We start from the raw sequence: 16694 nt of genomic DNA on the forward strand, positions 1-16694 counted from the left end.
CCAGATGATCCTGCCAACTCCCTGCTGGGAAGACTGAAGATCAGATCTTTGACTGTGTTTGATAGGAGATTTCTAATCCGAAAGAGGAAGTGTGTTAAGAGTCAGTTCAAAATTAAGCCCGTAGACTCCTGCTGGCACCTTTCCTTTTAGGAGGCAGATTTCCCTGACATTGTTTTCATAGACAAGTGAATAAGCCCCATGCTTTCCAGCAGAGTACCTCTTTTTTTCCCCTCCTTTTCTAAAAATTAAAAGCCTCAGACATTGGTTGAGACATTGGGTAAAATTTTTATATTCTGCATGTCTACTTTGCCAGAGGGTCTTCTGCACGTTATTCATTTTGCTTTGTTAATGTCACAGTCCTTCCTTCCTTATCTTTTTCAGAGGCTGTCAGAGGCAGAGGGATACAGAGAGGAGTTAGTATTACACAGCTGTTATCCAATTGGCTGGAAACTCTGGGCTGGGCTATAAAAGAGATCCCTACAGGCTTGGGAGGGAGAAGCGCAGACAATTCTGACAGCATCATTACAGGAGAAAAGGCAAAGAGCACCCGAAACAGAAGCCACAGCTCCTCCTGCTGCATTTCTTTTCAAGACTTGCGAATCCTACACTAAACAAGATGTGCAAAGGACTTGCAGGTCTGCCAGCTTCTTGCTTGAGGAGGTAAGATGATTTTCAGCCACAGTGTTCAACTTTTTGATAGACTTTCTCAGATTTTACATCTCCTACTTACTTAACTGATTCTTTGAGATTAGAAACAATGTGGTCAGTAGAGCATCAACTTCCTACCTTTCCTCCAGGACTAGCTAGAAATTGTGACTAAGAGATATTCTCCCCAAATTTCAGTACCTAGATATTGTTTTACATGACGTGTTCTGATTTTTAAGCCAGGTCCTATAGTCGAATTAGCTGTCTAATTAGAAGCAATATGTGTGGTATTTGAACTACATTTAATGGTCTGTAATATCTCTACCTGTGATTACAATTGTTATTTGGGCATCACTGGGGTACATAGAATTGCAGCTCTGGGCTTTCTGATATTGTATCAAATCTTGTCTAGGGGAAGATATCCCAGAATGAGAACAGACTATGTCACCAGAAAGGCACTTTGCTTTCTGTGTGATGCTGTAGTATCTTACACTCTTTTATGTTCTTAAAAGCAAATGTCACAATAAAAAATGAGTTTTAAAACTTGACACCTTTATCTTCCTGCCTTCACCTCTAGTTTTGAAATGTCTTATGTGAGTGGTGATTGAAAGGAAGTATTGAGCATAACAAAGCAGTCTCATCCAGAAGACATTGATTTTTCAGTGGACTGTCACTTGATTCAAAACATAAAGATATGCAGCTACTCACTGTTTGTAGCTTTTTTTTCTCTTTTAAGGTTTAAACAAATGCTTTAAAAATTCTCAAATATGAGCTAATAAGAAAAACAACTAGTGCATATTACATTACTTAATCTTGCACTTGTAGGTGAAAAGTCAATCTCAAGGTATACCATCTCCTCCCCTGTCCCCTGCAAATAGAGATCACCTTAAATTGGAAATAATGCCAGATAGCAGTCTTTTGTGTGTTATGAGAAGTTTAGCCTTAAAATATTTCTATCTATCATTCAGTGGTATTAAAGTATTCATGGTTTCTTTAAAGTGAAGCAGGAGGGACTGATAGAGAGTACCTATTAATAAGTGCCTCTGACTTCCATCATTCTTTTCCTGAACTGAATGGAGCCAATTACACCATGCTTCCATTAGTAAATATTTTGGGAGACAGAAGAAAGTTTGCACCAGAGAGCTCTGCTCTCAAGGAGCTAAGAAGCTAAATGGGGAGGTGAGCTCCATATCAGCAGGGAGAACTGGGCCTCACTTTCCTCACTGGTGAAATGTAAATCATTTCATCCAACACCTTCATTCTAGTGTTAGTATCAGAGGCTCCAAAAGGGACCTGAATTGCTCAAGGTCATATAGCTGGTGGGTGGCAAACTGAGGATGACAATCAGGTTTTCTTACTCAGGTGATCTGAGGACATAAACCAACATGGTTTTTATTTTCATGGTTGGATTGTATTATAGCAGGGGTTCTTAACAGCCCCCTTAACCCAGGGGTCTGCAAGCTTGAACTGAAGTTCAAAAAACATGATTCTTATGGGGACATGTTGGTGCCGGTGTGATATATTTATTAAATAATATACAGTATATCAAAATCATAAACTTAATGGCAATATTATGCCATCTCATTATCATGAAGGAGGATTTTGCACCAGTTAGGGATGCAGAGGAATGGAAACAATCTTGTGAGGGCAAAAACATGCTGGTTAAGGGCAGTCCAGGAACATAATGAAATTAAAAACTTCCTGGGAAAAACACACATAGTTAAACCACCAGTCTGTCAACAGCCATCCTAAATGTCTTTTTATCACTGTGGCTTTATTTTTCTCACTCCAAGTAAGAGCATCAAGTCATTCATACTTTTAAAATGACACTTCACTATTAAAACAATTTTTTGGCTTTTATAACCAAAGAGATACAAACAAGAATAATTAATGAAGAGTGAGAGATTTGAACCAAAAGCTCATTTAAAGGCCCACCTTTAGTGCTAGGAACCCTGCACCCTAAATGCCTATTCAACACTGACAGTAAGCTGGAAGCTCTGAGCCAATTAAACAATTGCCAGCTTCAGCAAGGACTTTGCTTACTTTTCATTATTTTTGAACCTTGAATGCCCTCTGTGGTATAAATGTACTTTATATTGCAGATATCAGAAAGAAAAGCAGCAGCAGCAGGAGATTCTCTAAATCAGGGGTTCTTAACTTTTTTTAGTTCCATGGACTCCTTTGGCAGTCAGGTGAAAAATGGACCCCTTCTCAGAATGTAGTGGCAGATATGTTTATGACACACAACATTGGAGTTCAGAGAAAATAAGGATAATAAGTTGATTTTTTTTCAGTTCAAGCTCACAGACCTCCAGAAATGGGTCTGTGGACCCCTGGTTAAGAACTCCTGCTCTAGAGGTAAGGCTGAAGGAGTTCAGGTTTTTGCTGTTTGAAACCTGCAAGCTGCCATTTGTACTTTCCACCCCATTTCCAATTCTCTCTGCTAGTATATAATCCATGAATATCCTATAAATCCATTTGCTTGGCCTACCACATCCAAGGCTGGAATAGAAGGGACCAGCACCTTTCTGAGGCACTCCTACAGCTCCCTCTCTGCCAGCAGTGAGGCAGATGGAAACAGCAATCACATACCTGAAGGTGGCATACAGTAAGAGGTGCCACAGTTTGCAGTAACTGATTGCTGTCCAATTCCTAAGAATTGCTCAATGAACATTCATGTTTCTTTTGAAGACCCCAAAGTGTTCCATGGGTCAAATGTGACAGGTTCACATAGAAGACTCTTGAGGTGGATTGAAGGAATCAGAATTCTAGTTACAAGGAAGGAGCCTGTGTTTGAACTCTGGCCCCAGGTTTGAGCATAAGTCATGGGCAGAAGCAAACATAGAGTTTTCTCTAACCCCCATTCCCTAAATAAATTGTCCCTGCCCTCTCTACTAGTGTTGGAATCTTCAAGCTCTATCACCAAGGCGCCTTTTCGAGAGAGCTGGTTATCATTATTAATTATCTGCTTTCCTCTTCTGTGCAGTGCAAAAGATATGAAACATCGTCTAGGTTTCCTGCTGCAGAAGTCTGATTCCTGTGAACATAATTCTTCCCACAGCAAGAAGGACAAAGTGGTTATTTGTCAGAGGTAAGAAAAAATGATCTGGTTAAGATCCATATTAACTATCTGATGACAGAGATGTTCTATTAGGAGAAAAGAAGGTTAGGCCCCTAGTTAAGCCAGATCAGGATTGAGATGGCCCCAGTTTTCATGGGGATCATAATTGCATTTTAAATTTCTATACATTTCTTGAAAAGCCTGCCCTAATCAACAATAGGTCTCATCATAATGACGAAAAATAAAATCTCTGCATTTTATTCAGGATCTTAGATTGCTTTCTCTAGTTTTATATCATGGCCTTTAAATCATTTTTTTTTTAAATTCTGTAATGTTTCTAGGGTGAGCCAAGAGGAAGTCAAGAAATGGAGTGAATCACTGGAAAACTTAATTAGCCATGAATGTAAGTCTGCCAGCTTTTTTTTTTTTCCTTTCTGGGTTGGAGATAAAGGCATTCTGCATAAGATAAGTTATCTCATTCTGTATTTGATTTTGTAGGAACTGCCAAAAGATTTGGGTTCTTTCTAGCTTAAGAATCTAGAGAACATTTTATAATTATATCCAAACTATTTAAAATTTTACCATGCCCTAGATCTATATACTATAGAAAATTAATACAGGAGTGATGTGGAAAATCATTTCACTGAGAACAGGGAAAAGGGTACAGAGAAAAAAATTCCAAATACTGGGATTTCTTTGCACAATCAACCTCAGTTTCTCTTTCAGAAACCCACCTCAGCAATTGATAGGTGCATAGGCACTTCAGAAATAAATGCTTTTTACTGAAATCACTTCTTGAAAGAAGTTTAAAACCTGGAGCAGGAATCACAAGATATAGCTGAAATCTAATAAATATAAAATATAAATTAGGTTCCTTATCTCAAGTGTTCCCAAAGAAGGGGGTTAGAATTGGAGATTGCCTCAATCCATGCCTTATACCCCCAAGTATCTTATCTTCATCTGAAATAAAATATTGAGGAGGCCAGACAGTGTGATGACAACTTGGTTCTTTCTCCTGTACTATAGGTGGGTTGGCAGCTTTCAAAGCTTTCTTGAAATCTGAATACAGTGAGGAGAATATTGACTTCTGGATTAGCTGTGAAGAGTACAAGAAAATCAAATCACCTTCCAAACTGAGTCCCAAGGCCAAAAAGATCTATAATGAATTCATTTCAGTCCAAGCAACCAAAGAGGTAGGTTTTCTTGGCAGAGAACTCTAGTTACGGTAAAGTTTCCTAGAAATGGTATTCCTTGGCATAGGATTTTAGATCATGTGAGTTAAAGGTAAAGATTTGACTTTGCCTTTATAAGAGGTTGTTATAATCTTGAAATCCCCAAATAGATCAGATAAGGGAAAAAACTCCTTCATTGAAATGACTTAGATGAACTTCTTAATGATTTTTTTCCTAATAAACCTCCACAATTTGTGATAGTGGAAATAATTGATCTGCCCATCTTGAAGAAGAATGAGCCTGTTACACTTTCTCACATGGGCCAGGGTGGGGGCCTAAATGTGCTTTTTCCCCTTCCTGGGGCATGGGGGGTACACAGTCACTTATTATTCAGTAAAACATGTAGGCTCCCATCCTTAACAGGAGCATAGGCTAATGGAAGCCATGGTTTTTGTTCCTCAGGTGAACCTGGATGCTTGCACCAGGGAGGAGACAAGTCGCAACATGCTGGAGCCTACGATAACCTGCTTTGATGAGGCCCAGAAGAAGATTTACAACCTGATGGAGAAGGATTCATACCGCCGCTTCCTCAAGTCCCGATTCTACCTTGATTTGGCCAACTCTTCCAGCTGTGGGTCAGAGAAGCAGAAAGGATCCAAGAGTTCTGCAGACTGTGCACCTCTGGTCCCCCAGTGTGCCTAATTCCCACCCAAAGGGCTGAAATACCAAGACTCTATGTTCTGGAAATCTTGAGGCCAAATATTGATCTGTATTAAGCGCCAATGCGTTAACCACTTCGTAGTCTAGCCTTCATGCTGCCTGGTATGTGTGAGTCACTCCCATGCAGAAATTAGATTTAGCTGTGGTGTTTAGGCATTCATCAGGGCAGGACTCCATTCCAGTCCAATTTCCCCAATTTTTTTTTGGGTGTCATTGAGCAAGTATCCAAATATTGGCCTTTTAGGTTTGGTTTTTAAAGACTGTTGGCAGGACTCTCCTCCCCACAGTTTGACCTCAGGTTGGATGATTGATATACTTTGTGTGCCAGCCACATATGCACATGCATTCTGTTAGCCAGCATTTTCTCCAAGCCCTAGATGTTTAGATGGGTTTGATCTATTATCTGTACACATGGGTGTATGCATATATATAGTATACATATATATGTATATATGTGTGTGTGCATGTGTGTGTGTATATATATATAAATATATATTTCTGCAAAAGAGGATGGGAACCACCCTAGGTGCTCATAACTAGAGTCTGCTTATGTACTTACATGTATGGTCAAATAGGGCAATTTGAACTGATCACCCCGCAGGCTAAGAAAAGAATGCTAATCTGTGAGAAATTGGTTCTGTAAAATTCCATGGGTCTTGTTGGAGAGGCATCCAAGGGATTTCATGCTTAATTTAACCACTGGCAGCCTCCAAGTTGAGCACTATTTTAAGGAACTAAAATCCTGAAGGATCATATACCTGATTGACACAGAGCTGTCCTGGACTAATTACTAATGGCTATTGCTAATGACACTTTTGAGTCTTTTGGCTTCTGGCATTCCCTTTCTTGACTGTGTGCTTGGAGCATGATTTTTAGCCACTGGGGTTTACAGACTTTGGAGATAGAATGCTTTAGATGAATGAGGAAATGCCAGCTTTATCAACCACAAGAAGCTGGCTAAGCGAAGGCACAGAATTTAAAGGTTGCTATTCTTAGCCTTCATTCTCTTCTTTTCTACTCAAGGTGCTCTTCTCATTTTTTTTTTGCCCTGAGAACTTTAGCCATCAAATGAAGCTCCTTAGTTCACTCTCCCTTCACCCCATCGTGGCTCTCAGCTATACACCTAAACAAATAGCAGGCAAAAGATTATATTTTATAAAGGGGAAACATGTTTTCACTAACTAAAAAGCACTCATGGGTTTTCTCTTTTGTGGTAGAATTGCACCCATTCCACCCCAAACATCAGGACTAACAGAGACTGAAGGCACTTCTTTCTAGATCTTGAGACTAAATGACAGGGGGAAAAGGAAATAAAGAAGATAGCCGACGTTAGAATTATTGTTCAGAACTTTTCAAGGCATGTGAAATACTTGAAAACGTCTCATTTATGTTATTTATAATGTTGTTTTGTACAGTGTTTTTATTATTGTATTGTTTTATAAATGGAGGTGCAGGATATCACCCGAATTATTAATGAATGCCTAGGAAGTATTTTTCTTCTCATTCTTCTGAAACTACTGCCTTTAAAGTGCACACACATACATATGCACATACTGCACCAATCCTCCATAAAGTTACATGCATAAGCACCTTTGTGGCTTTTGAGCCAATATGCTGGGCTGCAAAACGAAGACATTGGATTGTATGTATACAAGTCTCACTGTATTAAAGATGTAGGTTTTCTTAAGTGTGCCCTTCTTGTCTCTCTAGCAGTCTTGCTCTCAATATCCCTGGAGTCCCTTTCTGTTATACACAGTCCCACAGTTTTGTCTCTAGTTGACTCTAGAATCCAAATGTATAATTCTCCCGGTCTTGCTCTATTATAACTGTCCTGACTTCAGATTGTACCTGTATGTACAGACCACTGTCTCATGTGGAGATCTGGGAGTCATTCTGAAGGAGAAGTAAATTATTTTATGTAATACATTTTTCAAGTGTGTTTTACAGTTGCATTTTCCTGCAGTTTCATCAGCATTTGATATGGTGAACTTACTAGCTCATGGTCCATGGACAGAATATTCTTTCCTTAGGCATGCCTGTTTCAGCCATGTTCTTTATAGACTTCGAAGCCGATGCTTCCTGTGAAACACAAGCATCTCAATAATAAGGGTAAATAAATATTTCATACTCAAGTATTTGCATGTAAACATACCAATGATCCATAAGGTCATGTTAAGAGAAATAGTAGGGTTTAGGACAACTTTAGAGAATGGCTCATACCTGGTCCTTTAACTATCTCATACCAATTTTGGGAAAAGATACAGAAAACCAATACTGAATATTCTTCAGTTCTCCCCATCTCTACTCAGAGAGTTGGGGCAGTGTTGTCCTCAGAGACGTTGCTAAGAGGATTTGTGATTCCCTTTCAGGTCCTCAGTAAGTTTTCAAGGATTAGATTTCACTTTCCAGAGCAGCCTTTCCTCTACCTTCAGTTAATTTCTTAACCATAGAAGATGGGAGTGTGAGAAACTGAAGAGGTGGAAGGGAGCTATCGATTTCCTGGGAGACAAAATCCCCATCAAAACTGCTCAAAAACCTTCCTTCCATTTTGCTGATTCTCCCTTTGGAAAAGTGGTCACAGTACTTTCAGATCTGCAGCTAGAATACTGGCTATTATGTTAGAGAAACCCATTTCCTGAATTCTTCCTTTCACATGTTAAGAGCCGTGCTTAGACATTGTTAGGGACAGAGAATTTTAAATGCTTTTCAGAAACAGATATTTCCAAGGATCTGATGAAAACTCTGGACCGTTTTCTGAGAAAAATATACCAAAGAATTCAAATTTCTCCTAAGTTATTTGGAGGAAATTTTTACACCTCCCAAGCCCCCAAAACAGCTATTATTCCTCTCTTATACTCTAGCTATATCACACTCTCACAGATGATCATGCAGTTGATACATGCATATAATAACATCTTCCAAGGATTCCTGGGGAATTCCAAGTTACATCTATTAGCAAATGTGAGCAGCATTCTTTTCCCAGCCTCTTCTTCAGCCATCCTTTCTTTCTTCTTGATGGTTGACCATGAAATAAGTAGCAAATATGTGCTGACCCTTTTCCTGAAAGGCAGTGTTTTGAAAAACATTTTTAGTTTGTTATCTGCCAGGTGCTTTCCTGGGCAATTTGTACGAATAACTCATTTAATTCTTACAATAGTCCTAAGAGATAGATGCCAAACACAGTCGTTGCCACTCCTAAACATTCACTCACTTTCACAGATGAGGAAACTGAAACACAGAAAGATTAAGGAATTTGCCACAGCCAAACCTCTGTTAAGCAGCAGACCTGGGATTTGAACCGAGGCAGTCTTGCCTTCAGAGGCGATGGCAGAGACTTATCACTTCTCAAATGTGGACTGAAAGCAGAGTGTTGCTTTCAGGCCTATGAGGTCAAGAATAGAGCAGGAGTACATTCTCCACCTCTGTCTTCTCCTTCTGTAATAACTGTGAATGTTATGTGTTCCAGGCTGTGCAGCTAAAAGGTGGAGAATGACATCCTGACCCACTTCAGATTATGATATAAATGAAAAATAAACCTTTGTTGATTTAAGTCATTTGCTTATGGGGTTATTCATTACTGCAGCAGAGCATAACTTAGTCTAAGTAATGTGGAAACCATACTTTTTACCATAAACTATATTGTTGTTGTTTATTTGTGAGTGGGGCAGTGAGTACTGGAGTATAGCCTCAGAGAATTCATTCATAATAATAGGAGCCTGAAAAGAAAAATTGAGGGGTCACAGCCTCAGACTGTGTCCTGATATTCCATGTTAATAGTTCTTTATCCATCAGCCCGGGCCAAACATATGCACAGAAAATCAGAGAAAAGCCAGTTAGATGAATTGGCTTATGTGACTAGGTAGAATAAGAATTAGAGTATAAAAAGAAAATTATTCCATTTAGTTAATGTAGAGGCTGAATTCAAAGTGTGAGCCTGCTTTAGCTACTAATCTATGTGATGACCAACCAATTTACCTGTTTTTTTTTTATTATTAGAGAACTTGTGCATTTTTAAAACAATAACGCATAACATACAGGATTCCCAAACATCATCCCACCACCACCACCTTACATTGCTGTGACACATTTGTTACAAGTGCTGAAAGAATTTGTTACAAGTGCTGAATAGAATATGATATTACTACTATCCACAGTCCATAACTTACATTGTGCATTTTTCCTCCAAACCATTCTATTATTAACATCAGGTAGTAGTCTTGTAAATTTGTTACAGTTCATGAGAGAATTTTTGCATATTTGTACTGTAACCATGGTCCCTCATTCACCATGCATTTGCTGTTTTATAAGGCACGATGGCTTGTATAACCCATCCAAACTGTACATTCAGGGACTCTCAGTTTTGTAACAGAGTTGTGCTGTCATCACCTCAGTCCATTTTAGAACATTTTCATTACTCCAAAAGGAAAACTCCCATATTCCCTTAGACTCCTTGTGGTTGACCCTTAGCATTAATACAGTAACTTTTCTGCCATTGATGCAAAAATAGTACAATATTACTGTTAACCATAGTCCTTAAGTTGTATTTTTCCCATATATCACCATATTCTTAACACCCTGTTGTGGTGATATTCATTTGTTCTAATTCATAGAACATTCTTGTATTTGTACTGTTAAACATAATCCTCGTCCACCTCTGAATTTACTGTTATGCAGTTCCTAGATTATCGTACAGCTTTCTTTCAATTGACATTTCCATCTAGACTACCCCTTTCAGCTACAATCACATTTATAAATCTGCAGTGTTAGTTATACTTATTATAATATGTTACCATCAATTTTATCCATTTTCACACATTCACAATCAACATTATTAAAGACTCTGCATACATTAAGCATCAGCTTCCCCTTCACAACCTTCATTCTGCCTCATAGTAACTGATATTCTAGAGTTTAACTCCATGAATGTATGCATTGTGTTTAGTTCATATGAGTGAGACCATACAATATTTGTCTTTTTGTGTATGACTTCCTTCACTCAACAAAATGTCCTCAAGTTTCATCCATGTTGTTGTATGTATCCTGACTTCATTTCTTTTTATGGCTGAATCATATGTATATAATGCCTCTCTGAACATCAGCGTGCAAATATCTGTTCATGTCCCTTCTTTCACTTCTTCTGAATATATTCCTAGTAGTGACATTGTTTTAATATGCCCTGCTTTGCTTCTCCAACAATTGAATGCCACATAGCACTATAACTTGAGAAAGGAAAATATTGTGTTTTGTTCTTTATGTGATATAAAATAGAGGCAAAATTAGGTGAGATGAGTTGAAGTTCTTTTAGAATTAGAATCCCTTTTTAAAGATATATATATGTGGAGTATGTAAAATCTGAGGAAGCAAAGGACAGAATCTACTCTAATTCTAAGGCACATCAATAGAAGTACATTATAGAAGTAAACAATTTCCAGTGGGACCACTGGGCTTCCAAAGTAGACTTAAAGTTTAATAGTAGTATCTTACTGTTATCAAATGCTTATTAAGTGCCAGACCAATTCTGAATGCATTACAGAGGGAAAACCTCTGAAGGAGATGTTATTAGCCTCTTTCCAGTATAGGTGGGGAAATTGCAGTTATAGGAAAAGTTAAGAAATTTACCCTACATCGTACCTCAAAGAAGTAGTAGAACTTGAGTGAAACCCAGAAATCTGCCTTCATTGTCTGCATTTTTAATTACTCTAGTTAAGGAAGAAGGAAAAAGAGGTAAGAAAAGGAAGAAGGATTCAAAGCAAACAGGGGAAGACTAGCAGGAAGAAATGGAAACGAGAGGGAGAAAAGGTAAAATGTTGTGAAAAGTAGAGAAAAGAAGGGAAGGAATAAGGAAGAAAGTGAAGGTAAAAAGGGGAAGACATGAAAGAAAACATGAAAGAGAAGAAAAGGAAATAAAGATGCATGTGAGGAAGAGCAATATACCAAGAATTCCTCAATCCTCATGCCATCAGTTGGCTATCTCTACACTAGAGCATCTTGGTACTGTGCTGTCCCCATGCCCTGCCTCATTTGGGCAGGTGGGAGGTCAGCTGTCTCCTCAGGACAACTGAAAAGAGCTCTGGAAGTGAGGAATAGCCAAGGTCAGGTCCTTTCTGAGAATCACTTTTCTGTTTCTTTCCCTTCCCTTCAATTTGCTAGATTCTGAACCATTTCCCAGGGCAACTCTTCTTTTTATTAAACCTGAAGGAAATAGAATAACGGCTAAAAGAGTAGCTCAGCTTCCCTTGTCTCAGTTTACTGTTGCTTGGACTGCATGACACAGGGAATCTAATCCATTCAGCCCCTGTAGGAATCACAGGCATCTAAAACCCAACAGGCATCCAGTGCGTGGCCCTGGTCACGTTGCCGCTGGCTCCCCCCTTGAAGGGAAGCCAGCTGTGACCACAGGGTCTGGGTTAAAAGGGAATTGCCCCACGTGAGTCTGGTCAAAGTAGTGTATATGCAAATTAGCAGTGTGCTGGACCGTGGGAATTAGTGAATGATGACCTCTTGAATGGACTCTCTAGAGTTGACTTCGGGGACATTGCTTCTGAGAAAAGTACAAGAGTTTCGTTTATTTATTTATTTTTTAGTATTATTTGTGAAATCCCCAAATTATTCCATAATCCATCTGGCTTTTTTGTAGCTGTCCTTTTCCAAGGATAGTGTATCCCTGATATAGCTTCTCAATAATAACAGCAAACTGTGGGAAATTCTAGTTGTCACATTAAATACAAGACCTGTTCTTTTTTTCTTTCACTACCATACCTATCTGCTCTGCTTTCTTCCTACTTTGCTTGCTTCTTCTCTGTAAGACTGTATGTTTTTTGTTACCCTTGCCTTCTAGCTAATTCTTTCATTGCTTTTAAGATATTAGAAAGGACAATTGTTAGAACAGTTTGCAAATTCCAGAATAGATATTGCTCTTTTTCCTGAATTTCCTATATTAGTGAGTACAACTTCACCTACATGGAGTCATTCAAATCAGAAATTTCAGTTCCTCCTCACTCACTCCAAACACCCAGTAGTCATCCAGCTCTACGGAAGTCCACTGGGTGAAATCTCTCATATTTCTCAAAACTTTTTCCTGCCTCTCCACCTGCATGGCCAAGACAGGCCTTCTCCAAGCCCTCATTAAGTGTGGCGTAGGGTATCACCTTAATCTTTCTACTGGTCTTTATACATCTAGTTTGATAGTCTCTAATTCACTCCAAATAACTGCTGGTATGCTCTAAGATTCACATGGTCTATCTCCCTAATCCTTAAAATATTCAGTGCTTAGGGAGCAGATATGGCTCAGTGGTTGAACACTGGCTTCCCACAAACAAGGTCCTGGGTTCAAGCCCTGGCCCTCGTACCTAAAAAAAAAAAATTTTTTTTTTAAAGGTCAATGTTCCTAATAGTTGAAGATAAAAGTTAAACTCTCTGGGCTAATATAAGATTCTGTATTTGAACCCTGTCTATTTTTCTAGCCTCACCTCCTACGGTACCTCATTTGTATCAGCTGTAATGATTTGCAGTTCCTGAAGTGATGGTTCCTTCCTAATTGCCCCTGCCATGGCCCAAGTCAGTCTTCCATTGCTATTCACATTTAGCTAACTTCTACTCCTTATTTAAAACACAGCTCAGGATTGACGTACTCTGGGAAGCCTTCTCCCACTTTCTGACATGACGTCAGTTTTACATCTCCTGGCACAAATGGGAAGTGATCTCTCCAGGCCCTCCCACTTCCTTGGAGAAAAGGATGTTTCTTCCAGACTTCTGCTAGGGTAGGGGGAAGGATGGTGAAATAACCAGAAACAGGAATAACTGATTGAGGCCACTTCACAGAGAAAGAAAGAGTAAAATAAGATAAAGAACTACAAGAGCACAAAGAGTATGTTCGTGTATCTATTTTTTAATATAATAATGTGTATGTATTTTATGTTTTTTATATATTATTAAAATAGGTATGATCCTTTATAAACACAATCTTATCATTAACATATAAACCATAAAAATTGCTAAGATTTTTGAGTGTTTATTATTTACTAATGTCTCATGAAATACATGTAACAACCCTATGTAGAAGTACTAATATTTATCACCTTTTTTTTTTTGAAGATTTATTTTATTTATTTCTCTCCCTCCCCGCCCCCCAGTCTGTTCTCTGTGTCTATTTGCTCCATGTTCTTCTTTGTCTGCTTCTGTTGTTGTCAGCGGCACGGGAATCTGTGTTTCATTTTGTTGCATCATCTTGCTGTGTCAGCTCTCTGTGTGTGCGGCCATTCCTGGGCAGGCTGCACTTTCTTTCACACTGGGCAGCTCTCCTTATGGGGCACATTCCTTGTTCATGGGGCTCCCCTATGTGGGGACACCCTTGCGTGGCAGGGCACTCCTTGCGCGCATCAGCACTGCACGTGGGCCAGCTCCACATGGGTCAAGGAGGTCCAGGGTTTGAACCGCGGACCTCCCATGTGGTACACCGACGCCCTAACCACTGGGCCAAGTCCTCTTTCCTTATCACCTTTCTTTTATGAGTGAGAAACTGAGACACAGAGAGGCAAGCAACTTGCCCATGATCACAAACCTCATAAGCAGAGGAGCCAGGTCTTGGTTCTAGGGTAGTGCAGCCTCAGAACACATTCTCTTTCCTGTACTGCTTTTGCATAAGCCTCAAGTTCAGTCTACATGGTGATCAGTCAAAATAAATGTGGGTTGATTGACCAGCTCTTCCCTCAGTAAACCTTTCTCTGAAAGTTTCTTCTGCTGCTCTTGTACCACTCATTTCTTGGTATACTTTTATTTCTCTTCATCTCCCCTAATTCTTGTAAATTTTGAACAGCGTGCTTCCCACTCTCTTTTCTAACACTTCACTCCAGGTTTTCTTAAACCCACCTGTCCTGACCTAGACAAGACATTCTTGCCAGGGGGCTGGTAGTTGGGATTCTAAAGCCAAACTAAATCTACTCCAGTGCAGAACTTGCATCCCCAGGAGAGCAAAGTCACTCTGTGGCTTTCTAATTTCTATCTTTCCACTGAAATCTGGACTCAGTCCCTGGAATGATTGTAAATGGCAGGCAGGGCAGTTTCCACACCTGTCTCCAATTCCATTCCCTGATTTATGGCTTTTCAGCACACTGATAATTGAGAAAATAATTTGGGGTTTCTGTGGCCTCAGCACTAAACATCAGAGCTGAAAATAGACTGCCAGTATTATTTATTTTTTCAGGATGAAATATTATGGGTAATCTGAGTCAGATGCAAAGCAAAAGAAAATGGAGGACTAATTAAATGTAAATATTTTGTCTGTATTTTTAGATAATAGTTTTACCTCATAGGCTTATATTAAACTCTGCACTGGAATATTCATTTATATATGTTATCTCATTCAGTCATTTGGTATTTCCATGTTACAGATAAATACACAGATATTCAGAGTTGAGTGAGGTTGAGTCATTTGGCCAAGACCTCACTACCAAAAACCAATAGATTTTGGATTGAAGTGATCAGTCTGAATCCAGAGTCCTTTGGGTCTTAATGACTCATATTAATCCCCCCACACCTCAATTAACCTACTTTCAGTAATCACTTCCAAATGGCACTCTCAATGTAACGGATACCAACATCTGAGGGTGAATTTGCATGAACTTTTACACACCTAATCCTTGACAACTGATCTGAGGCAAGAAAAAACTTTTACCTGAAGCAAAAATCTCCTGGGAAGTTTTATATAAATGACAGATTCCTAGACTCCAACTCCAGAAACTCTAATTTGGTGTTTGGAGAATGGAGATATACAAAGAAATAATAATCTAGTCTAACAATCTAAGCAAACAATTTGAATACCATTGAACTAGTGGACCCAGGCCAGATCCAGGAACCTGAGAATGCATTTCATTCAAGTAGGTAAGTTGCTACCACTCTCTGTATCTTAGTTTCCCCATGGGTAAAATGAACTCAACACCTCTGTTTTTTCTTTTTACCTGGAACAGGAGCTATACAGGGGAGAGCAGCCTGTATTGAGTATGTGGGGAATGATGAGAAAAGGCCTTCTGCCCAGCAATTTACATTGGTAATGACTATCAAGCATTACATATTAGAAGTCAACCAGCATATTAATTCACTCTACACTCAAACAATCTGAGAAGCAGATATTATTGTTATGATCTCCACTTTTCAGATGAGGAAACAGAAATGCATAGTTAATGCATGGTAGAGTTTCAGTTGCCAAATTTCTATTTTCTACCTTCTACATCATACTGCTTTCTAAGCTATAATTATTGTTTCCTGGTTTAAAAATGTAAAGGAAAATCTGATAGGTCAAATATGTGACAGTGAATTGGGATAGTAAAGCTTTTGAGCAAGCTCAAAAGTCATTAAGTCTTTGGATTAAACTGTTCCATAAATGACTAGCTTTAATCAGGTATCTCCAAGAGAAGCATTTGAAAATAATAAAAGTATGGTGAACAAGCTGCCAAGAATATCTATCCCTTCCTTAAAGGACACTCTAAAAACCTTAATGAATGATCATAAAAACCATTAAAATATCATGTTAAGCATGTTTTATGAATATTTCAATAAAATTGATTTAATCTAATTGTAACTCTTGATCACTTTCTAAAAAAGAATAAAGTACAACTATATTTTATGACTTAACATGACCCATTTTAAAGTGCAAAGATCACCTTACGGTATTTAAAACTGCCTAATGTGAAACTCCAAAACAAATGTTTAGAAATGTATTAATATTTTTTAAAAATGTGATGTTAATTAAGGTATTTCCCATGTAAGCACCAGAATTCACATGAGACATAATACAGCTCATTGCAGGACTCTTTAAGCTCTTGGAGCTGAGTAATAATCTTTTCTGAAAAACCTGATACGGGATCAGATTGGTGTTCAATAAATGTTTGCTTACTGAATAAAGGGAAATTCAATGCAAGAAAGGTAAAAAAGAAAGAACAAGAGATGAGAGGAGAGGAGGGAAGGAAGGAAGGAAGGAAGGAGGGAGGGAGGGAGGGAAGGAAGGAAGGAAGGGTCAAAAATTTATTTAGTACCCTACAGGTTTTTAACAGGAGAGTTTCAGGGAAAATGTTGACAAATTCAGGAAGGAAAAAAACCAG

The 16694-nt window shown here is 38.7% G+C and overlaps 1 protein-coding gene across 1 annotated transcript; it reads left to right on the forward strand.

Moving 5' to 3' along the window:
* Window positions 1-480: 480 nt before the first annotated feature.
* On the forward strand, window positions 481-7524 carry RGS4 (regulator of G protein signaling 4). The gene is made up of 5 exons (XM_058310046.1): window positions 481-660; window positions 3632-3736; window positions 4048-4109; window positions 4733-4899; window positions 5341-7524. The coding sequence occupies exons 1-5, from the start codon at window positions 617-619 to the stop codon at window positions 5578-5580; spliced, it is 618 nt and encodes a 205-aa protein (XP_058166029.1). The 5' UTR covers window positions 481-616; the 3' UTR covers window positions 5581-7524.
* The last annotated feature ends 9170 nt before the right edge of the window (window positions 7525-16694 follow it).

This window comes from Dasypus novemcinctus, chromosome 13 (genome assembly GCF_030445035.2).
Source record: "Dasypus novemcinctus isolate mDasNov1 chromosome 13, mDasNov1.1.hap2, whole genome shotgun sequence".
Classification (NCBI taxonomy): Eukaryota; Metazoa; Chordata; class Mammalia; order Cingulata; family Dasypodidae; genus Dasypus; species Dasypus novemcinctus.